The sequence below is a fragment of the Chelmon rostratus genome, chromosome 15, assembly GCF_017976325.1.
Source record: "Chelmon rostratus isolate fCheRos1 chromosome 15, fCheRos1.pri, whole genome shotgun sequence".
In the NCBI taxonomy this organism is placed as follows: domain Eukaryota; kingdom Metazoa; phylum Chordata; class Actinopteri; order Chaetodontiformes; family Chaetodontidae; genus Chelmon; species Chelmon rostratus.
In genome coordinates this window covers 8035541-8057373 of record NC_055672.1, presented here as the reverse complement: position 1 = coordinate 8057373, position 21833 = coordinate 8035541, and the positions used below count along the sequence as shown (strand labels likewise).

At 43.8% G+C, this 21833-nt stretch overlaps 2 protein-coding genes across 11 annotated transcripts in view; both read right to left on the bottom strand.

Annotated features, from left to right (window-relative positions):
• On the bottom strand, nucleotides 1–11873 carry map3k9 (mitogen-activated protein kinase kinase kinase 9). The gene is made up of 11 exons (XM_041954163.1): nucleotides 11483–11873; nucleotides 9710–10123; nucleotides 6544–6724; nucleotides 4657–4805; nucleotides 4130–4305; nucleotides 3745–3985; nucleotides 3280–3402; nucleotides 2947–3088; nucleotides 2604–2716; nucleotides 1437–2189; nucleotides 1–455 (listed from the first exon to the last, which is right to left on the bottom strand). The coding sequence occupies exons 1-11, from the start codon at nucleotides 11871–11873 to the stop codon at nucleotides 1–3; spliced, it is 3138 nt and encodes a 1045-aa protein (XP_041810097.1).
• Nucleotides 11874–18242: 6369 nt separating this feature from the next.
• Nucleotides 18243–21833, bottom strand: part of slc8a3 (solute carrier family 8 member 3) — a 98516-nt gene continuing 94925 nt past the window's right edge. For all 10 annotated transcript variants that reach the window (XM_041953539.1, XM_041953540.1, XM_041953542.1 and 7 more), the window contains 2 exons: nucleotides 20998–21270; nucleotides 18243–18619 (listed from right to left, as the gene is read on the bottom strand). In XM_041953539.1, the coding sequence (XP_041809473.1) occupies nucleotides 18243–18619; nucleotides 20998–21270 (650 nt within the window). The remainder of the gene's footprint in view (nucleotides 18620–20997; nucleotides 21271–21833) is intronic.

The following is a 21833-nucleotide window of genomic DNA, read 5'->3' as shown; positions in this document are numbered from 1 at the left end:
TTAGGACCAGAATCCAGGTCTGTAGCGGTACGGTGAGTCTCTAGGAAAGCTGATCTCCGGTCTGCAGAGTGGTACAGTTCCATCCCTGCACTGACCCTCATCCAGCTGATCCAACAGGTTTTCATTCCTGCGGGGGGAGTAGGGCGTCGGGGCCTCCATGGGGGTGGGCAGCACCGCCGGGTCTCTACCAAACTCAACAGTCGGAGGAGTCTCTGTGCTGGATGTGTGGGCGGGTGACTCGCTGTTACCCATGATTTGTCCGTTTACCCTGGGCCTCGCTTCTGCCCAAAACACATCACAGCGTGCCCGTGGCGAAGGCCGAGGCCGAGCCACAAAGTCAAGGGTTTTGGGGCGTTCAGGAGCACAGCGGCGACGGGGAGTTGGAGGGAACACAACATTTGGATCGGGGAGCCGGGGAACCTCAGAACAGTCTTCTTTTAAACCTCTGAAGCAACCTGAAAATCCAGAGAAAATCCAACGTTAAAGATCAACCATCAAGACTGAGGTTGTGATCGGCCTAAAGCTACATAAAAAACCTTCAGTGACATTTTAATTTGACATTATTTTTTACTCTTATTCAAAACTTCCGTACATTTTTGGAAAATATATTTTTTAAAGTTGTCTGTGTTATGTTGCGTTTTTAACATTTGGGGTTCAGTGGAGAGTTTGGGTTTTCCAGGATGGTTTAAATGCTGTTTCATGTTTTTATTTTTGGTATTGTTTTCTTTTTTGCACGAGGTAAAATAACACAACAGACTCTAAAGCCACATTAGTGGATCTGTGAGGCTGTACTTTGGTACGGCAGTTCTTTGAGCTTCATGCTAATGGTTGCATTGCAACATGTTTACAACGACAATACTTCCATGTTGATGTTTAGCAATTAGAATATTTACTGTGCTCACCATTTTAGCAGGTTAGCATACTAACATTAATAATAAGGACAAAATGAAAAACACAGTTCAGGCTGATGGGAATGAAGTTATTCAGCATTTAGCGCCCTCAGCTGATGAGGGCGCTAAATGAAAAGATCACCAAATTATCACCATTCATACTGAGGGGAACATGAATGTGTTAATCAAATGACCATCCACTTAGTAGTTGTGGAGAGGTTTCACTCAAAACCACACTCCGAAACCCCCAAAATATTACATTTACTGAAGGTTTAAGAAAAGTACCAAATTCTCACATTAGAACCGTCAAGTGATCGACTAAAAATTCTAGGCACGATGAACGTCTGTATTTCAGTCTGGACCAAAGTGGTGGGTTGTCCCAGCGACATTGCCATTCCTAGAGCTATGCTGCTAGTGTGGCAAAAAAATCACTAAATGGCCAAATATGGAAACTGAATATCATCAAACAAACTAAAAAGCATCCTAATCAGCATTAACCCTCAAAAACTGTATGTCTAGATGGAATTAAAGGAGACAAGACTTTACCTGCGTTCTCTAATGCTGTTTTTTCTGGCAATGGCCCCAGATTATTAGAAGGGCAGCTCTTCTTGATGGCCCCGTCTGATGGTGTTCGACGCAGGCTACGTGAGGAACTTGGGGCGGAGGGTACATGTGTGGGTGTGAGAGACTGGCGGGGGTTACGCTTGAAGCTCTCGAGGTGGGTGTTGACCAGCGGGTTCACTGGGGTTGGGATGGCCTGATGCTGTGAAACGGGAAGCGTTGAGGCAGGGCGGTAGACCAACAACTCCTCGCTGTCAGAGCGCAGCAGAGAGCGGGTAGAGTTGCAGTCAGACACTGATGATAAGGATAGCAGCGTGTACGAGGAGGGCAGGCCTCGTTCGGGCAGCGAGGGCGCCGAGGGTTTCAGCGGACTTTCCCGCCGGAACAGTCTGCGAGTCGGGGGGCTGGTGCTCCGCCTCTGGCCCCCTGTTCTGTGGAAGAAACCCTCCCACCGCGGCTTGATGCTCTCCTCCGGCTGGGCCATAGTTAGCAGGTTGCAGCCCAGTCCGACAGCAGCCAGCAGAGCTCCACAGCCCAGCAGGACCAGCTCAGACCGCCGCCCCCCACCGGGGCTCTTCTTGCACGGCGGTGTTCCTGGAACCTGGCCGCTGGGGCAGTACTCATCTCCATCACCTTCAGCAGCAGCAGCCGTGTGGCCCTCCTTATGGAAGGGGATGCAGAGGTAGGACTGACCAGGAGCACCTCCTGGCTCAGTAGTGAAGCAGCAGTCTTCGTTTTCTAAGACCAGGATCAGTCACATCTTTAAAGCATGCACACTGAAGCACAGACACAGACAGTTCATGCTGCACAGCTGACAAGCCTCTAACATCAACAAGCCCTCTAAAACATGAAGCAGCTTCAGGTCTACTGCAGCATTCTTACTTGAAGTCCAACCACCCAAGTTTGCTTTGCTGAGTGTGCTTGATGCTTTTTCAGCAAGTCTGTTTACATTCACACAGCTACAAACATGCACATCTGTTAGTTTCTCAGGTCAACCACAAAGAGCCATGTGGGAGAGAAATATCTCACACACTCACTTTCCCCTTCCATGTTTTCCCTTCCAGTCTCCCACTTTGCCAACCTTTAGACAGCTGTTCTCTGTATCATTATGTGGAGTTGACAAAATAGATTTAATGAGCTGGTGCTGCTTACCCATCTCCACAAGGCTTGGCACTCCAGGCACTGCTGGACTGTGTCTCGGGGACCTGCGAAGGTTTGGGGCGCTGCAGGACCGCTGCCTGCTGCCTTCATGGGGAGGCTTCACACTGTCAGGTAGAAAAGATAAAAACAGAAGGAATGAAAAACAGGCTCAGATTTCATTTTTCAAACAACGGTTTCCATTTTAGAGCACCTTTTTGTGGAATAACAGCATCCATTAGCTATATTTTATCTTCATCTTAATGTGAACTGATGCAATATATACATTTTTTGACAGAAAGTATGAAGGTTATCTGGAGAGAGTAAGGACTATTTCTGGATCCTCCGGTCACCTCACCTGGCATCAGCGCTGTGCTCCCTGTATGGACCACACCCGCGGGATCTGCCCTTTTTCCTGGACCCCTTCCTCTCGCCCTCCTCTTCATCCTGCTGGAAACCTGTGCTGCGGCCCCAGGCTGTACATCCGTCCCCTGGAGTGACTGCAAAAGAAGACGTTTTAAAAAGAATAAATTATGACAAATGATATCAAGGGAAAGATTAAAAAACGTGTGATGAATAATAAATCCAGTGAATTTCAATGTCCTTGGAAAATACACGAAGTCTGTGCTTTGCAGTAATGATCAATTAAATCAAGTATAATTGAAAGCATCAGATCCTTAATGGTGCTTACGTTGGATGGCTCTCAGGCGGGGCAGCATCGGTGGACTGGTCTGAGGACTGGAACTGCTGCTGAGCAAACTCCTCCGCCGATCGTGTGACGGAGACGCCTGTACTGTGATTTTGTGCTGAAAATCTAAATTATGATTCAAAAAAACAAAACAAGTTAACTTCCAGAAAAAAATTAAATTCAAGATGCTTTATGTAACTTTTTTAGTAAAATAAGCAAATTGCATATATTACACAATAATTGCCAGTGAGCCTGTGTGACTCAGCTGATAGCTACAATATCAGAAAGTAATGAGAACTGCTGATTTTTCCTTGATATCAATGATGTCAGAATATTTGAGGTGCTGTATGTAAAAAAGAACTAGGCGCGGGTGTTAGGTCTCTACCACAATATCCCAAATCTGACATTGACTCAGTTTGAAAACCTGTGCATGCAGTCTACTGCATCATCACTGTGTGTTTGCGGTACCTGAAGGCAGACTGATCCTGTTCCCGTCCTTGAGTTTAAGGCGGTTGCGGCGGAACTTGCCCTGCCTGCTCTCCACGTGAGGCTTTTCCTGGTAGAGCTGGTGAATGATGATGTTGAGCTCTCGCTCCAGGATGTGGATCTCCCGCTCGGCGAGTTCCTGTTCGCGCCTTCTCAGCGCCTCCTCCTGGCACTTCTGCTGCAGTGCTGCCTGGGTCAGCTCCTCCTCCCACGATCGCAGCTCCTGAGGGGACAAAAAGAAGAGGTGAAGCAGCTGCATTGAACTTCCGGCCTTAATCTCTCTAATGCAAATAGATTCCAATATGTATCATTAGAGCAGAGCCTGAAGTTTAACTGCAGATTTTTACATTAATTGAACCACCTTTACCTTTTCCTTGGTCCTCAGCTGATCAAACATTTCCTGAATCTCCAGTTTCCAGTCATCCTGCAGAGAGTGGAAGGACTCTGCTGGCATCTCAAAAAAGCCTGACTCCTCGATGGCCGTCAGCTGGTCCAGAATAGTTGTGAACTGCGGTCGGGAGTGGGGGTCTGAGCTCCAGCAGTCTGTGGCAAAAGATGAAAAACACTCTCTAAAACTTGTGCCAATTTTGCCTCAGCAAAAATTATTTTTGGCTTCAAGTGGTTCCAGATAGTGATTACATATTCTGTTTATTTATTTGATGCTTCTCAGCTATATTTCAGAAGCTTTTCGCAAGAATCTTGTGGTTACTAAACCCATTTTTAATAATAAAGTTCAAAAGTATCTCTCTGGCACATGAACTGAGGCTTGTGTTATATTTTTCACGTGGCTTCCCATTACAAAACATTTTGACACAGTTCTGTAATAACTTTGTGATAATTTCCATCCAATTTGGAGGATTCGCTTTAAGCACAAAATGGTTTTGTTCCTCTTACCCTCCATAAGACGCGCAAAGGGCTCAGGACAGGTTGAGGGAATGGGCAAAGCCAGCTTGTTCATTGCCACCCCATAAGCCACTGCGAGGCCGTCAATCCCCCGAAAAGGAACTTCCCCTGTCAGCAGCTCCCACAGCAGCACGCCATAACTTTATTGTTAAAAAAAAAAGGACAGAGAAACATAGAAAATAGATGCTGACTGAATCTGGAAATAATTATATTTTGCTCACTCATGTAAATACCAAGGTGAGAGAAAAGGTCAAAGGTATCAGTGCAGCAGCCGCACACTGACAAACTGAGTAAACTACCTGCAACAAATCAAAGAAATCAGGAATGAATGAATATCATGGATTCTGTGAAGTTTGCTTGTGGTGCTTCTGTTATAAACCCATCAACTGAATTCTAGACAATGTGTGTGCAGATAGGGATAAAATAGTACCTAGAAATGCCTAGAAATAAACAGGGCAAAACTATTTTTTGCAATTATTTTTCACAGTTATTCTATTCTAGCGTAGAAGCAGTGATTAAGATGAAAAAGTAATTTCCCTCCCTGGTCAGCACTCTCCATTCGTCTTCCTGTCCTTACTGTTATAACACATGCTGCCTTCTCTTGGCTCTCTCACCGATCACACTTTAAACCTGGGAAACCCCACATTCATTGAAGAATAGCTGGGCTACGGCAACAGACTCTCAGAGGAAACACATGGCAAACATGGCATTAAAGCATACATACTTACATTAGACATGCACATATGCTGGGCCATCTTTGCTTTTGTGCTCTCAAAGTAGGACAATCCAAATTCTTTCATCTAAACCTACCAAACGTCATGAGGTTCATATGCTGCACAGAGAAAAAGCTGATTGGCTCCAGGGTTCTTGACAAGTCTAATGCAGGAAACTAATGGTTATTTACATTATTGATGAACCTCTTGTTTAATCCATGGACCATTAGGTCTATAAGGTCAACATATTCTCAATGCTGACGTCTTGAAGTTGCTTGTTTAGTATAACCAACAGTCCAAAAATCAGTGATATTCGGCTTACCATAACGTAAGACAAACCTAAAATCATGGACATTTTTGCTTAAAATATGACTTAATTATCAAAATAGTTGCCTATTTATTTTCTAACCAATCAATTCATAAAGAAATCAAGCAATCTTTTCAGCTGTACTCGCAGTAATGACCAAAAGGACAAATGTTGAACAGATCACATCTTTACAGGGACACCAAATACGGAAATTAAACCAGTTTGTGTATCTGCAGTTATGAGGGTTACTGCTACAGAAGCCGCATTGTGTGTTTTATACGTGTGGATCTAAAAATTGATATTGAATTAAAGCTGTCACCTGTGAATCTTTTGGAGGGAGCTGTACATTTGGATATTTGCTCTGGTGTGTGTACAAAACTGTATGGTTATAATATACACCTCAGCATTTTAATGCTTTTATTACATCTATATTACATTTTGCCATATTTGTTTTTTTAACCTTTATATTTCTTATTTTTGCTCTTATTATTAGTCTTTATTGCATACTGGCCTTTTAGCACAGCCTCTAGCACATTTTGCATGAGCATTAAAATATAGAGTGCTATATTACACAGCATTGTATGTGCTGCGTCCATGTTAAAGATCCTCTGTGATGACTCGTCATGCTGCACGAATACATAAGCCTGTGTTGAATGCATATGAACTCTTTAGCCTTATCTAGTTTTGTACCCGTCTTATACTACACAACGTTCTGTTCTCGTTCCAATGTGCCAGTCTGTTCCGTGTTACTATGGCAACGGCTGCCCGGGCTGAACTTTTTCGTGTGCATGGTGGAAAGACTGATTCTTATTCTGGCTCTGTAGCTCGTTTGCTGCATAAACCCGCTCCTCTGCCCACCTCCAAATGTCGCTACCCTTGGAGAACGTAGACGAGCGGATGACTTCTGGAGCCATCCAGGCGTAGGTGCCGGCGGCGCTCATCTTGGTGGTGCGGTGCCACTCTCGAGCCAGTCCAAAGTCTGTGATCTTCAGAGTCTTGTTGCTGAGGTCTTCCATCTCAACCCGCTCAAGGATGAGGACTGGGGTGGTCATAAATGGTGGAGGTGATGGGGGGATTTCAGTTGAAGGATGTGGTGGGGGGTGGGCAGATTGGCAGGTGGGTTGACGGTAAAGTAAAAGGTTTCAGGTAATCACCACCAGGATTGTAATGTTGGGAGGGGCAGCAGCAGCAGGGGCATCAGGCCCATGACAAAACACAATGCATGAGGAAACGCAAAAATTAGACACATGGTGGATGAACAAAACAGGGTGCGGTTGGTGGGAGGCCATGATGAAAGGATTGGAAGGATAAAAGCAGAGTAGAGAGAAAACAGAGAACAAACAGAGAAACGAAGAAACAGTGAGCCACTACAACAGAGGAAAGCAGAGATGAAAAACAGCAGCCTGATTAATGCTAATGATCTCACTGCGTATTTTTACAACACATCTTAAACAAACACTAATACTACACTTCAACAACAGAAATAGCCTGTTATGACGGACCCATTCGCTCCGAGAGGCTCTAAAAATCCATTCCCAGCATGCACAAGCAAAGTAGTGCTCCTCCTAACCGCATGCTCACTCCCCCATTCAGCTCCACGATGCCAGGCCATCTGCTGCGGCTGTGCCCAGTGGAGAGGGTGTGTCTGCTGGCTGTGGTGCACATCAAGCGCCCCTTCATCTGTTGCGCATGTGGCTCTTATGCTACAGAGGCAGTTTCCTAAGAAACTAAACCCAAACATGTGGCGAAAAGCAACTCCTGCATCTGTGTGGCTCAGGAGGTAGAACACGAAACAAGCTGATTCCCCCTGAGGGCAGTCATGCTCCAAATGTATGCACTCACCATAATGCACAGTGCTTTAGATCAGAGCATCTACTAAATGGCATGTCATGTGAGAGGGAGGCAGGAGGGATAGCTGAAAGGTTGAAGGCACCAAGTGATCAGGACTGTTAAATGGAAGAATGGCTTACAGATAAAAATCTAAGTGAAGTATTTGGTTCTGTCAAGGAAAGGGAAGTCAACAAAAGGCATGCAGAGAACAGCTCACACATCATGGCTTCACAGGGAGCAGTAGAGTACGACCAGGCTTTTAGATCAGGCTCTCTGCAGCCATGGCAGCTGCGCCGCGAGGCCTCACTTAGCCACAGCGATACATTCACATAAATGCTAATGTTAGCATGCTAACATGATTGCAGTGACTATGCTAACATGCTGATTATTATGTATTGCATGTTCCCCGTCTTACTTTATTTTGTAAACATGATAACATTTGCTCAGCACTGCTCAGGCTAATGGGAATGTTAATAGCTCTGCAGGGGTTAGTATTGAACAAATTCAAATTTTGACCTGATGATGGCGCAAGATGTAAAATCAGGGGATCGCCAAAGTAATTACAAGTAATCCAGTGGGTGACGTGGATGTGTTCATCAAATTTCATAGCAATTCGTCCAATAGCTCTTGAGACATATTACTCAAAATGCAAACAAATGTGGACCTTGTGATGATGTTCAGGCCCTTTTAGACACAACGCGGTTTGAGGCCGTTTGTCCGTTCACTCTGAGCGCCATGCTGGGCTGCGGGTGCCACTTAGCTCGATGCAGCGACAAGCCATCGTTGTACGCCGTAAGCCATTGGAAATCATGGGTTTGAGAGCGCTTTGCTTCCCCTGATGGCAGAGGTACATCCCGAGCGACTTCGCGATCAGAGTTTCTCACCTGAGTGGTTTGGATCACACAAGGACCCACTCAACAAGAAAATGGGGTCAAAGGAGATTTCTTAACTGATACAAATGAAATAGATGTGAAATATATGCTAATTTTAACAGAATAATGCACAACCAGACAGGTCTCCTGCTTCTTAGAGGCTAAATTTGCATGGATTTGTAAAAGAGTCGACTGGCATTCTGTGCTGCGCCTGTACTGTGAAGAGGGCATGGGTTTTCCCCACAGAGCCCAGGATGGCAACTAGTTAGACTGACTAAACACTTTAAAGCAGCCTATTGGAAGTGAAGCGTCTGAGCTGATCACCAGGGGACAGGCCAATGGCAGGCAAGAAGCTGGTTGTATGTATTGTCAGAGCTTCCAATAGGGAGGCTGGGGCAGAGCGTTGGGCAAATCCTCAGTAATAGGCTTGGGATTTAGGGGATCCAGTTGGGTAAAATGCAAGATTACAACTGCTCCACAAACATACATGCAAACTCCTTTTGCTTTCTGCTCTCATTTCTGAAGAGTCACAATGTGTCACTGTGTTTAGCATAGACTAAACAGGGCGTTGACTCATTTTATATGATACAGGGACTTTTTTTTTTTTTTAATGTCTCATAGATATTACCCATCTGTGGGGATTTCACACCAGTGAGAAAGTCTTTACTTTTCCACAACCTGGCTTCAGAAAACAAACTTTCTGGCTTGTATTTGGTTTGAAAACAACCTTCCTCTCGCATTTACCAATTAAAACCCCCTTTTTTTAAAACACGGAAATAACTGCCATGAGTATTCAGAATTACATTACAATCCATTACTGGATACAATAAGTTTTACCATAAACTGGATGAAGCTACAAATTCTTAATTCCCCATAGGGTTGCTAAAATTTAACCACGCAAAGAACAGGAAATAAATTAAGGACTAGGGCTGAAAATAACAATTATTATCAATATTGAGCCATCCGTTTTTTTCCCCTATAATCTGACAAAAATATTTTTTAAAAATGGCCATTTAGAAGTTGCAAGAACCCACAGTGGTGTTTCAGAATTTCTTGCTTACGTCTGACACAAAAACCAGAAAAACAAGACTTCCGGCTACTTTGACCTTTATGTCACTATTTTCCAACCTTTTTTTAAACACGAACTCCTGAAAATAATCACCAAATGATTGATAATTAAAACAACTGTTAGTTGCAGCCCTACATGCAATTTGATCATTAAGCTGATATGTTCTGTGGGCACTAAGATCAATTAATCCACTAATCATTGAAATCTTTCCCACTGCAGAATAACCATGTGATGACAGTAAAAGGAATCTTACTGTTGCTGGATTTGAGGTCTCGGTGAATGATGGGGACGATGGCCTGGCTATGGAGGTAGAGCATGCCCCGTGCGATCTGCACGGCCCAGTCCACCAGCGTGCACGGAGGGATACGTTTCCCTGCGAGGGCCCGGTTGAGGGGCCCTCCCCGGGCGTATTCCATGACCAGACACAGGTTGGGCTCCAGCAGACACACCCCCAGCAGAGCCATGATGTTGGGATGGTTGAGCATGGCGAAAAGTTTGGCCTCCTGGCGCACGCTCTCCAGAGTCTGCTCCGCGTCCTCATCGGGGTCCCGTCGTGCTGCCTTCACTGCCACCTCGGAGCCCCGCCACACTGCACGGTATACTTTTCCAAAACCGCCCACCCCAATGATTTCCTCCAGGGTCAGCTCTGAGAAATCAATCTCCAGGACTGAGGAGAGATGCAGGAAAAGATGGCACAGATTCAGAGAGGCAGAGAAAGAAAAAGGACAAACCAGTATTCCCCTAAAACAATAACAATATCCTGACAACATATTCATCTTCAAAGAGCTGTTACATTTTTACAGACACCCTTCGAAGGACATTAGAGGTCAGGGTCAGTCTGTCTGGAGCTGTTTTACTCTTCAGCAAGGCAAATGCTTGCAAACAAGGATCTGAAAACCAGGTCATTCCGTTGTAGGATGTTTTCACTAAGCCACGCTGCTGCCCCAAATACAGGATCTGGTGGAACTACCCCTCCTGCTATTACACAAGGGTGAGCATCTGTCCTTAAATCTGGCTGGGATGTTAGGAGAAGGAAGAAAGCAAGGATGGGTGGAAAAGAAGATGATCCTTTCCACGGGGGTTTAATTGAAAGGTGTCTAAGGATGCTAACAGGAGCCTTTGTCTCTGTGGCTGTAAACTCTCACAATGTGGATTTCTGACAGTCTACGAAGCAGACTGACCTTGATGAATATTTCAGGTATGGCATGTGAAAGTAGGCCAGCTGCTGCTTAATACGAACAGAGATGAAAGACTGAGACAGGCGACAAAGACATCTGAGGTGGCGTAGCCCACCCGAACTACAGATGTGGGTCACATGGCCTTAAAACACACACTTTATTAGCCTGCTTATGCTTGGACACATAAGATTTGTTATTATCTGTGGGGGAAGCTGGCTTTGTTGCTGCAGGGCATCCTTTTGCACATACAGACCAAAGAGAAGTAAGAGTTTTCTCTCTGTGCGGTGCACTATAGGTGCTTTTGATTCGGCTTACTGCACCTATCTGAGGCCTTGGCTGCACATTTTGCTGCAGAAGCTTTGTCTCTACAAGCATGTCTTCCCCTCCTGCTGCACTGTTTTGGTGCACCAACACCAACAGCCTGCAGGATATTTAATGCATTTCACGTTCATGCACTTCCTCAAAGAGCATAACAAAGGTTTATATAATATCTATTGGTAATATTGCACGTGCAGGACTTGGACGTCCAGTTCTGTTAAATATTCTTTCTGCTGAGGATGCAGCACGTTGTGCATTGCAATTTGAGTAATGAGGCGGGGTGCATTACTGACCGCAGCTGGCTGTTTGTTTGACATGCAGTGTGATGAATAATGGTCCTGAAGCTGTGAGGATGCTTGGGCCAGCCTGTTTCTAGGCCAACAGGAGTGCACTGCGCCGACCATGACACAGCACTCTCAACGTGTGTTTCTCTGGCCTTCTGACAAAGGACAAGGGAAGACCTGTGCTGTGTTTTAGTGATAGCACAGTGATTTCATTTGTCCAGGCATGAAGCACAATGGGATACTCACGGTGGAGAGGAGGCACAGAGTACTGCTGCTCCGGGGTGTCCCGTATTTCCTCCGGAATGCCATTCCCTTTGCTCACATAATTAGACGGGAATATGCCAACCCGGTCTGCTATCATACCGGTCCACCAGCCCTCATCTCCCGACACCAGCGAGTCTTTGGACAGGACCTCCACCAGGTCCCCCCTCCGCAGGCTGAGCTCGTCGTCCGCAGTCGCGTCATAGTCGAACACGGCCGTCCAGAAACCCGGTGCGGCGGGTCCCGCATCCGGCGCGGCGCTAATGCCATTCTCCGGTGTCGGCCAGCGAAAAACATCTGCCTCTGCTTCTTCAGATGAGGACACGCACGCCTTGGGACTCAAACTATTGTCCAAAGCGGGTTTGAAGACATCCATGGACGCGATCCATAGGGGCGACCTGGATCACTGCAGGCGCATCCACCTGACGCGGCTGGCTGGCGGCTCGGTGCGCCCTGCGTCTGCACACGCACACAAACACACACACAAAGCTAAGTAGCGGCTAATCCGGCACACAAACACCGCAGGAAACTGGAAACACCATTCTGCTGCATCGTCTGCCTTTCAATCCCCGCTGGCTGCTATCAAACGCGCAGCTCCAGCTTGATGCCTTTCAAAGCGCAATCCTTCACCAATCATCGCTGTAACTCCTCGGACGCAGTAGTCTTTAATTTAAGCCAATTGTGCCAACGTGCGAATCATCCGCAGCTTCCCATTGGTGCGCAGGCACGTCAGCAACAGCGTCTATCCCACCTTCCTCTCAGCGTCAAATGCGGGTCACCCTTCTTCCAGCTCTAACCTGCGCCCGTTTCAATCAATCACACACACACACACACACACACACACACACACACACACACACACACGGAAGCGTTTCTTTTCTTCAAATTGTCTCCTTTATTTAGTTATTGACCCCCTCACAAAACCAAAAAGAAGCCAAACATAACAAAATACTCAACCTAAGCTTAACTTCCATGCATAATTCCCTGAAATAAAAACAGAATCCATAGCAAGGTAAAAAACAATCAACATAAACAATCAAATGAACAAATCCCCACTATTTCAGGGAAGTGCTGAGAGGACAATGTGTGTGTGCATGTGTGTATCATTGAAATCCAAACAATCGTCCCTCCATCTGAAAACAGATGCTCAAAGGCTCAATTTTCTTCTAACTTGATTAAATTTTAACCCATTCATGAAAAGCACAAAAAAACAACAACAAACAAACCATAAATACTGTGTGGCGAGACACCAGAAATGTACCGCATCTTTGAGCACAGCTTCACCCAGTGCAGGTGGACGTAATACCTGTTTCACATGTTTAGTCTGATGAATAAAAAATGATCAGTGAGTGAGACTCAGCTCAGTCCACTTCCTGACACATTTCACGAGGATCTGGTTGCACATTTGATCTTTGAGATTCACATGTACAGATACAGGATATAAGCAGTGTAATTGCACAGATTGGAACCTGGGAAGATGGTGACAGACAAGAGACATGTGAATGGAAGAAAGTCAACATTTTAGCTGCGTAAGTGAACATTTTGAGTTAGTATAATAAAAACAATTATGAGATTACGAGATAGATTATCAGACAGTGGGTCAAAAGTCTGACTTCTAATATTAGATATGAAAAATTGGACTGAACTTATTTTTTTTAGTAAGTCAAATGATGAGCTCAAGTCAAAAAAAAGTTCAAATCAAAAAATTTGCACTTTTTATATCATAATTTTGAATGCTCTTTCATACTTTTGACTCACTCTGTACATTTTTGTTTTTATTATGACTAACTTTTCTTTTTCCGGCAGAGATGTTCTTCCATACATGCAACAGCTGAGGTCCCCCCCCCTTTTGATTTGACCTTTACCTCGGAAGCACTGAGCTCCTTAATCAGACATCGTCACAAATCATCTGTGAAAGGCTGCCTTATTTATCATCCGGCACAGAATAAAGACTTGAGTAACCTTGTGAGTGCGAGAGAGAAAGACAGTGAGAAAGACGGGACCCTTTGATAATCAATGAAGCTTTCATGTACCACAAAATGCCTGAATAAATTACAGATACTAATTAAACACCCTTCTGAAGTTGCTTCTCTGCAGTGCTGGTTTGAAAAAATGTCTCTGGATCTGAATCTGGAATATTCTGCTGTGTGCAAAATGTAAACAAGCCAGTTCCTCTGCAGACTGTTTTTGGCTGCTTTAACAGCGTTATAAAAAACACACAAAGCCACAGATAACAGGCTTAATGTGGTTTGGCTTCACACAACCGTGATGCTTTGCTAGATAGTGTTGCAGATATGCAGTGAAATGCAATCAGTCATGGAGATCATTGATATAAAGATACGAGACGGAGGACTGGCTTCACAGAAATTGAGTAAAAGTATCTGCAAGCTGAGAAAAATATGTTTTGAGGATGAAATGAAAAGCAAGAATCAGGAGTCATTTCCAAATGAACATCTCTCAGTTTATCAATGCCTGGAACCCTGTATCCCAAAAAAAACCCTCACACCTCCGTGTGCCCAGTGTGCTTTTTCACTGCAACATGTACCGACACAATACATTATTAATGTTTCATGAACATCCTGAACACCAATTTCAGATTTTTGTCTTCTGTTTGAAAGGATTTTGCTTTGTTTGTGGAAACCTCATCTCACAAGTACAGTGTGGTCGGGCTGTAAACAACTTTGCTTCCCTTCATTCCTGAAAAGCTAACTCTGTGACATGATGTTGTCAACAGAGGATGTTTCAAATTCTACAAGTAGACACGCCGTCGGATTCAAAGACACATTAGTCAGGCCTGTTTTAAATCAGTGCAACCAGTGTTTGCTTATGAACCAGAAAGCTGCTTTTATTCCACAGCAAAAGAAACAAAACGGCTTGATCTCAAAACACCAACAGCTTTGGAAATTTGCTTTTTTATTTTGACATCTCATTGCAGGCCAGGAAAAACATACCCATCCATTAAAGTGTGTCCCTTTTCAGTTACACAAGAAGAAACAAAGTTAAAAGAACAGTATCATTGAAGCTTTCCTCGGTGTCGCACAACATCATCAGCCACAAGTGATATTTCACTTCCGCCCCGCAGGCTGATGTGTATGATTGATAATTTTCCTCTTTTACATAATTAAGACATGTATTTTTAAGACAAAATGACTGAACTGATTTAGAGTCGTGCCCTTGTGAAGACCAACCACAACAGAGCCCATGTGCACGCAAGTGCGAAGAGGACGCACTGCCCGGCTTCAGCACGGTAACATGCACAGCACGCAACACCAACACACACTGGCCAACGTTCCTGCTCAACACACCCCGGCAGAAAAGATCAAGAATACAACCAAATAAACAATACGAATAGCCACTAAAGGCAGAGATAAAACTAAGAAAACTGGCAATTCCTTGACATCATGAATACCTGCTGAACTCAACACTGAAAATAGTTGCTGTTGTAGGGAAAGGGTGACAAATTGAGCCTTGATGACCCGAAAAGTAAACTAATAAAAACTTCACACTTCCACTGACACTGGCTCAGATGAAGCGACTGCAGGTAACCTGTAAATGAGATGTGAGTTGTGTTGACATGCTTCCCCACCCCCAGGACACCTATACTGCGCCTATGTAAACATACACGGAAAATTATGTACATAATGTGGGTTTTGTGTTGCCTCCGAATGGGACAGTCGGCCAAACTGTCCTCCCGCTTGTGCAGCAGTGGACCCGTCGCTCTCCTCCGAATGTGTGTGTGTTTACATGTGAGAGAGATAGAGGGAGATAGAGGCAGAGAGGGGTGAGCAGGTGCGGTCCGGGGCCAGGGAGGGAGCATCCGACTCAGCCACGAGACGTATTTACAACACTGCTCACCACGAAGAAAGAACACTGAGGAGGAGGAGGAGGAGGAGGAAGAGTGCTGAGGAGAGAAGTAGAAGAAGGGACGACCACAGGGACTGGATATTGGCATCCCCCATGGAAATACAGTGTCACTGCCACTTACTGTCACTTCTCCTTTTTTTTGTTAACATTTTCTTTCTTTCTTTTTTAAAACAGATGTTGCATCCCACCTCTTTGGTAATCTCTTGGGTGATTTTTAAATTAACCAAGAATTGACTGATTATATACTAACATACACTTTTATGCAAATTAAGTAATAAACATATTTTCCGCTGCTTTTGGGAGTTTCAAATCTGTATGTTTTTTTTCCCCCTCTCATTTTAAAAACAAAGCACCAGTCGTGTGTTAAACAGCATTCAATTCAACCTGGAGCTATCTGCTGCTCTGACACCCACACCAGGCTCTCGACACAGCCTCTTCAGTGAAGAGTTTCAATCCAAAAAGAGCATCACTCTTTACATAATGACCAAGAGTAAATGTTATGATGAAAAAACGTGCCATTTACAAAACATTTTTTGAAGTGATGCCAGTGAAACACCCACAAATATGATAATGCAATCACCCTGTTTTTTCTCTAAAATTTGAACTAATCGTTATTTAACTATGGATGTAATGGTCGTGTGTAATGTGAAAGGTGTTGCTCATAGTTACAACCCCAGAGAAGTATCACCCAACTATGCAGTTCCATACAGTATTTTAGCAATTTTAGCTAACGCCACTGCTGCCTGCCTGGCACCAAACAGCAAAAATTAGCATCTAGCCAGTGTAGCAGCTAACGTGCCAGATCTCCCTCAGGAGCTGTTGGAGAAAAAAACAGAGCTAAAAGACAAGTGAATATTGGACTTAAATTGATCAGGTCTTCAAAATAACAACCCCAAATCAATGCTAATGTTGCTCTGCATCTACTGGATGTGTAAATACCAATTGTTTGCTAGCACATTCTCCATAGCAAGTTTATATATACTGGTAAATTTAGAAAAACAACAACAATGTGATCTAAATTTTAATTTATTATATTTGCGTTTTCAGTGGCTTTTAATGTACATTAATGAGCCCTTGACCATTGTAGGCTAAATGTCACCAGCTCAAATGAATGAGGCTAACATGACGAGTGGTTAGCTGTAATCACTGCACTGAAGGGTGTAGATGTTTAAAAATGGCAGAAATTACAGCTACAAAGTTGGGAAAATGAAATTATAAGAGAATGTTGGTGTATGTCATAGATAAAGTAGAAATCAAGACCAAGTTATGATGACATAAGCTAATGCACAGTAGGAGCTGTAGCTTTCTGTGAGCTAGCACATCAATTGCTGTTTAAATTTGTGAATAAAATCAGTAGATACTCATTTATTTTAAAAAGCTGATGGTGAAAAACTGGAAAATTATTAACTTTTTCATAAATCGAGATGAACTACACTGAGATAAAAAAGCTAGCAAAAGAAGCTAGCAGAATAGCAGCTAACGACTCGTGGCATCAGGATTTCGGTTGTGTTTTCAGCTTGTTCTGCTGCCAAAATCTAATAATGCAGCTTTAAAGATTTTAAAATTAACCATTTTAGGCAGAAACTCTTCAGTTGTTCAGCTGAGCAAAGAGCTGATCGGTGTGGGCAGCAAAGGCCTCTCTCCACAGGCACTCTGTTCAGTCCATAGTGACACCTTTAATATTGGCCTTTTGCACATGTACAAGTAGAAGTCTCCATAAATAGAACTATACAGCAAAGTGCATGGAAGGAACAGTACAAAAATACCTCTGAATTTACCTCTGCAGCAACACGTTTTTTTTCTTTTTTCTGATTTCTGATTGAAAAGGTGAAAACTCGAGTGAGACCAAGATATCAGTAAATAAATAAAATACAATGTCATACTTTTACCTAGGCAAGATACATAACTCTTAGAAATGTGAAGACATCGTTCCAGTATATAGTTTGACCCCCCCCCTCCCCTCCCGCTTAGCCACAGCAATCCTCTGTTATTAGAGCAGAAGGTGACCACATTTAAACAAATATTCAAAATATACAGAAAATATGGAAATATATTATATATAGATACGTATAGAGTACAGAAGTAATGTTCAGGGCAGTTTGACCATGTTCACTGTGTCCACCTCTTCCTCCTCGCCAGTTTTAATGGTGATTCATCTGCCAGTATGAAGTGTCACTGTCGCTCCTCTTCTTCTTTGTGTGATTTCTGAGAACTCTGCAGTGCTCCTTAGGAAACTATGCAAATAAAAATAAATACTATGAATCCATCCCACTGTCACTCAACAACATATTCCCATTTACGATATAATCTTTTGTTATTCCTTAACGTAGATCAGAAAATAGTTCTTTTATTCCTCTTTTTCTTTGTGTGTGTATGTGTGTTTATTTTTTTTTTTTTGTTTTATTTATTTTTTGCGTTTTTATCCCCAAAATACTTTTTAAAAAAAGTCGTTCTCGTCAGATGTTGAGAAAAATATATACCTCTGATTAACTCAACTCTCTCCGGATATAAGACTGCAGTCTCTTCCAGTGGAATGCAGGACCGCCCTGGAACTGGCATCTTCTGGACTCTGTGGTAACCCAATCCCAACTGTAAGCACACTCGCACAGGCTCAGGACAGCTCTCCTGGAGCCAGGGCGAACAGGCCTGTCGGCACTAGAGGGCAGGATACACACCTCCAAGCATCCTTACAGAGGGGGTTGGGGGAGAGAGAGAGGGAGATGGAGGGGGTGTCTGGAAAAACCCCGCGTTTACCTCTCCTGTCCTTTCACACCATACAAGACTGACCCAAATTCCACAGTGAGAACTCACTCTTTTACCTCTGAAGTTGTACTTTAAACCCCTGTATGTGTGTATTCTCTCACGCTGAAGTTTTTTCTGCTTAGAAGCCCTCTATATGACAGTAGGCCTCCAGACTGGAGAAGAGGATGTAAAGAAACCAGAGGCTGAAAAAGAAGGCTGTTGTCGCCAGTCTGTGTCCCCGGGACCCGCCCAGTTCTCCTCCGATGTGGGCCCGGCGCCGGTAAAGCAGCACCGAGATGGCCAGGAAGGCGAAGATGGTGAAGAGAGTGACAGAGAAGGCCAGCGAGCCGGCTTCCACCACAAACGGCTTCCCTTGGATGTGCCAGTAGATGGCCGCCACCGACCAGGCCATGCCGATTCCCAGGAAGACGTTGACGGCGTTGCTGCCAGTCACATTCCCGATGGAGGCGTCCGCGTAGGTGTCCTGGACTGCTGATACCTTACTGGCAAAGGTATCTGTGGAGGAAGAGGGTATTTATCATTCCCGGTTAACTTTGATCAGATTATTTCTAATGTTGATGACCAAACAATTTCACCAAAAGGTCAAAACTTTTCTAAGAAACACATTTATAATTTGGTTGTGAGGGGCTGTTCAATCATCTGTTGTTATCCACTATACGCTGAGCAGAGAAGGACAGGATGAGCTTCTCCGTCTGACCAAGATTGTTGTTCCTTTGTAGGGATCAATGAGATATATCATGTTAGCGCTAGTAGGCGGATTGAACAAGGCTTGTTCTAGTTTATACCTATCCTATTCTGTCTCTAAACTAAGCTAAGATAAACTAACAACTGTTTATGCTACAGACATGAAATTGGCATCAATCTCAATCCTGACAAGAAAGCTAATAAGCACATTTCACAAAATGTCAAACATTCTTTAAATTGCTCAGAAAAAAATGGAAATTTGAACATCTATGAGTACTGTGCTAAATGTATGTGCTGAGGAAGATCATATGATATGATCAAAAGGCCCCGAACAGCCACTTAATGGACCTGATGGTGAGATTGTTTGGTCAGCTGCTGTTTCAAAGGTCAAGAAAGAGCAAGCATTTTAAGTGCAAGTACATCCTAAAGACATGATCACTGCATACCTGGAAATGCAAAAAGTCACACATTGATTATAAAACCTATGAAACATATTGTATAAAGGTTTAATATGTAACATTTTAAAGCGCCTGTGTGTAGGAGATGGAAATATCTGACTCTGGTGACTTCTAGCGGTAGCATGAAAAATTTTCACTTCTCTAAAAACAACGTCTGCCATCAGTATAATTTCAGTTTTTAAAAGATACTGTGATCAAAATACAAATACAAAATATTCCTCTATAACATTAATTGCCCTGTTTTACTGATCTATAGCACATGGTCTAAATTGTTTGGTACAAGTGCATTTAAGGTGTGTCCAGCTCCATTTTTGCTCGTGAAATGGAGCATAATCAGGGCGCAAAGTAAGGTGCAAGGTGCTAAGGGGTCATATTTAATCTCTTAATGAATCATAGGTGTGTTTTGGGTGCAACATGAGTTAAAAGAGTGTCGTCTCCCTTTCCCTTTAGATCCACCATTCCTATTTAAATGGCAGATTCAGCGAATTGGAGAAGCGGATCAGCTCATGTGCGAAGTGAAAGCACGCGAGCAGACCATCTACTGGAGCAGCAGAAATCCACCAAAGCCCCCCGAGGTGAAGCAGGTGTGGGAGGATCTTACTGTCTGAATAATGTGCCCTTTAAATAGCAGGAAAATACTGCACATCTCAAGCCAGCAAGAGGAGCTCAGACTAAAAGATCTCTCCTGTGAAATAACCTGCAGGTTGGACCTTTATCAGATAACAGAGTGTTCATGTAGGACCCAATCACAACTAAATAAGCAGCAATCACAGTTACAGCTTGACACCTTTTTACATTATTGATAATTATTCATTAATTAAAGGTTTTACACTTCAGGCAGCTGGTGTGCTTCTTCAGAACTGTGTGTTTCATCGGATTTAACTGACAACCAACCCAACGACTGTCATTAGACTTTCATTCAAGTGTTGCTAAACTGTGAGATCACCTCCTCAAACTGAGTCACGCCCACTTCAAACCATTGTGAGGAAGACAAGCAAAACAAAAACACCAGAAATGTCTCATCAAACACAACCAAACAGCTCAAACTTTGGCAGAAAGGCTGCAGACGGCTCACAGCTGATTGAGAAAAGTGGTTTTCAACATCACTGCACTCTTGTCCGATTCATAGTTTAATTTTCCAGAAACAGTCCATCAAGAGGATGAGTATTGCAAGAAGACTACTGTCACATCTCCTGTTCCCGTTCATCCCGTTCCCACTAGATCTTTTGATTTCCTGAAGGAGATACTGGAAGTGACTCTCCATACTTCCTGCCAAACCCACCTGTCGCTCAAAGAATAGACTGTACAGTGAAGGCGAGTGGATGCTGGCAGTCTTCTCTGTGTTGGTCTTGTTTGTTGATAATATTTATAAGTCCTTTTTTTCCCAAAATGAATGCTGATTTATTAATGCTGCACGTAGGCCCTTTAATAACAAATATGCTGACAGAGTCAAGGTTTTTGGTGACACATTGTTCCTGTTGGGTGAAAATGTCAGTTTGGAGGAAATGAGAATATCAGCCATCTTGATGACGAAGCATGTTTGCTGTTTGAAAGGGTCTCAAAAGCTCATGGAGTCTCATATTATTCCCAGAGAAGCATATAATCCATCAACTGACATAAAAGGCATTAATATGCAAAACTTTAGAGGAGAGATTTTCACATTACAAACATGAATATCCTGACAATGATGTGCTTTTAGAAAAGGGCCCTTTCAACCGTTCTAGGACTCACCTGGAACCGATGTGCCAAGCGCCACAAACACCACAGCAGTGACCGAGTCCTTGAGGCCGATGGTGCAGCCGAAGTGCGACGCCAGGTCCCCGATGACGGCCGTGAGCAGGCCGATGATGATGATGGAGACCACGAAACAGGCCCAGCCGTTCATGTAGTCCGTGGGAGGGACGCAAGCGAACAGGACCTTCCAGAAGACGGTGAGGAAGTGCATGACATAGTCGAAACAGGACGGCAGCCGCTCTTCGCCTGTGTCCTCTTCGTCCTCATCTTCTGGGCAGAAGTGGGGCAGAGTGTGGGGGGAGACGGCGGGGGAGTTGAGGGGGTGACAACGGGATAGATTGGAGCGTAATGGGATGACAGGAGAGAGTGGAGCGGATTTGGGAAAAGATAAAGAGAGAGGGGTGAAGGAGGGGAAGTAAATATAAAGAGGAAAGGCAGAGAGCAAAAAAGACAAGGCGATGGAAGATGAGAAAGTAAAAGAGAATATGACAGGGGAAGAAAAAAGAAAGACAGATGATGAAGCACAAAGTTGAGCGAGAGAGCAGAGAGGGTAAAGAGCCAGAGAGGAGTTGGAAGACGTTGGCGAGATAAAGGATCGATGAAGGAGATAAGGGATGACAGAGAGGGAAGAAGAGAACAATATTCACTTAAAAACGGCAAATTGACTTATTTTTCAGGGTGAGAAGTCTTATCACAGCCTGAGGTTACTGTTGTGTACATTCAGCTTTAAATGTGCTACAAATACATAGATTAACATAACTGCTGCAAGGCAGGACTCATTTTTTATGTATAAAAATAATGTCTTTGATGGAGATGACAGATATTTAACTTTG

What these genes read in the sequence shown, in the direction of transcription:
- map3k9 (XM_041954163.1), bottom strand. Translation starts at nt 11,873, where the DNA reads ATGGATGTCTTCAAACCCGCTTTGGACAATAGTTTGAGTCCCAAGGCG. An exon ending in CCGCCTGAGAGCCATCCAAC is followed by an intron (nt 3,089 to 3,279) that starts GTAAGCACCATT and finishes CTTCTTTTGCAG; the next exon opens with TCACTCCAGGGGACGGATGT. An exon ending in AACAGCATTAGAGAACGCAG is followed by an intron (nt 456 to 1,436) that starts GTAAAGTCTTGT and finishes CTGGATTTTCAG; the next exon opens with GTTGCTTCAGAGGTTTAAAA.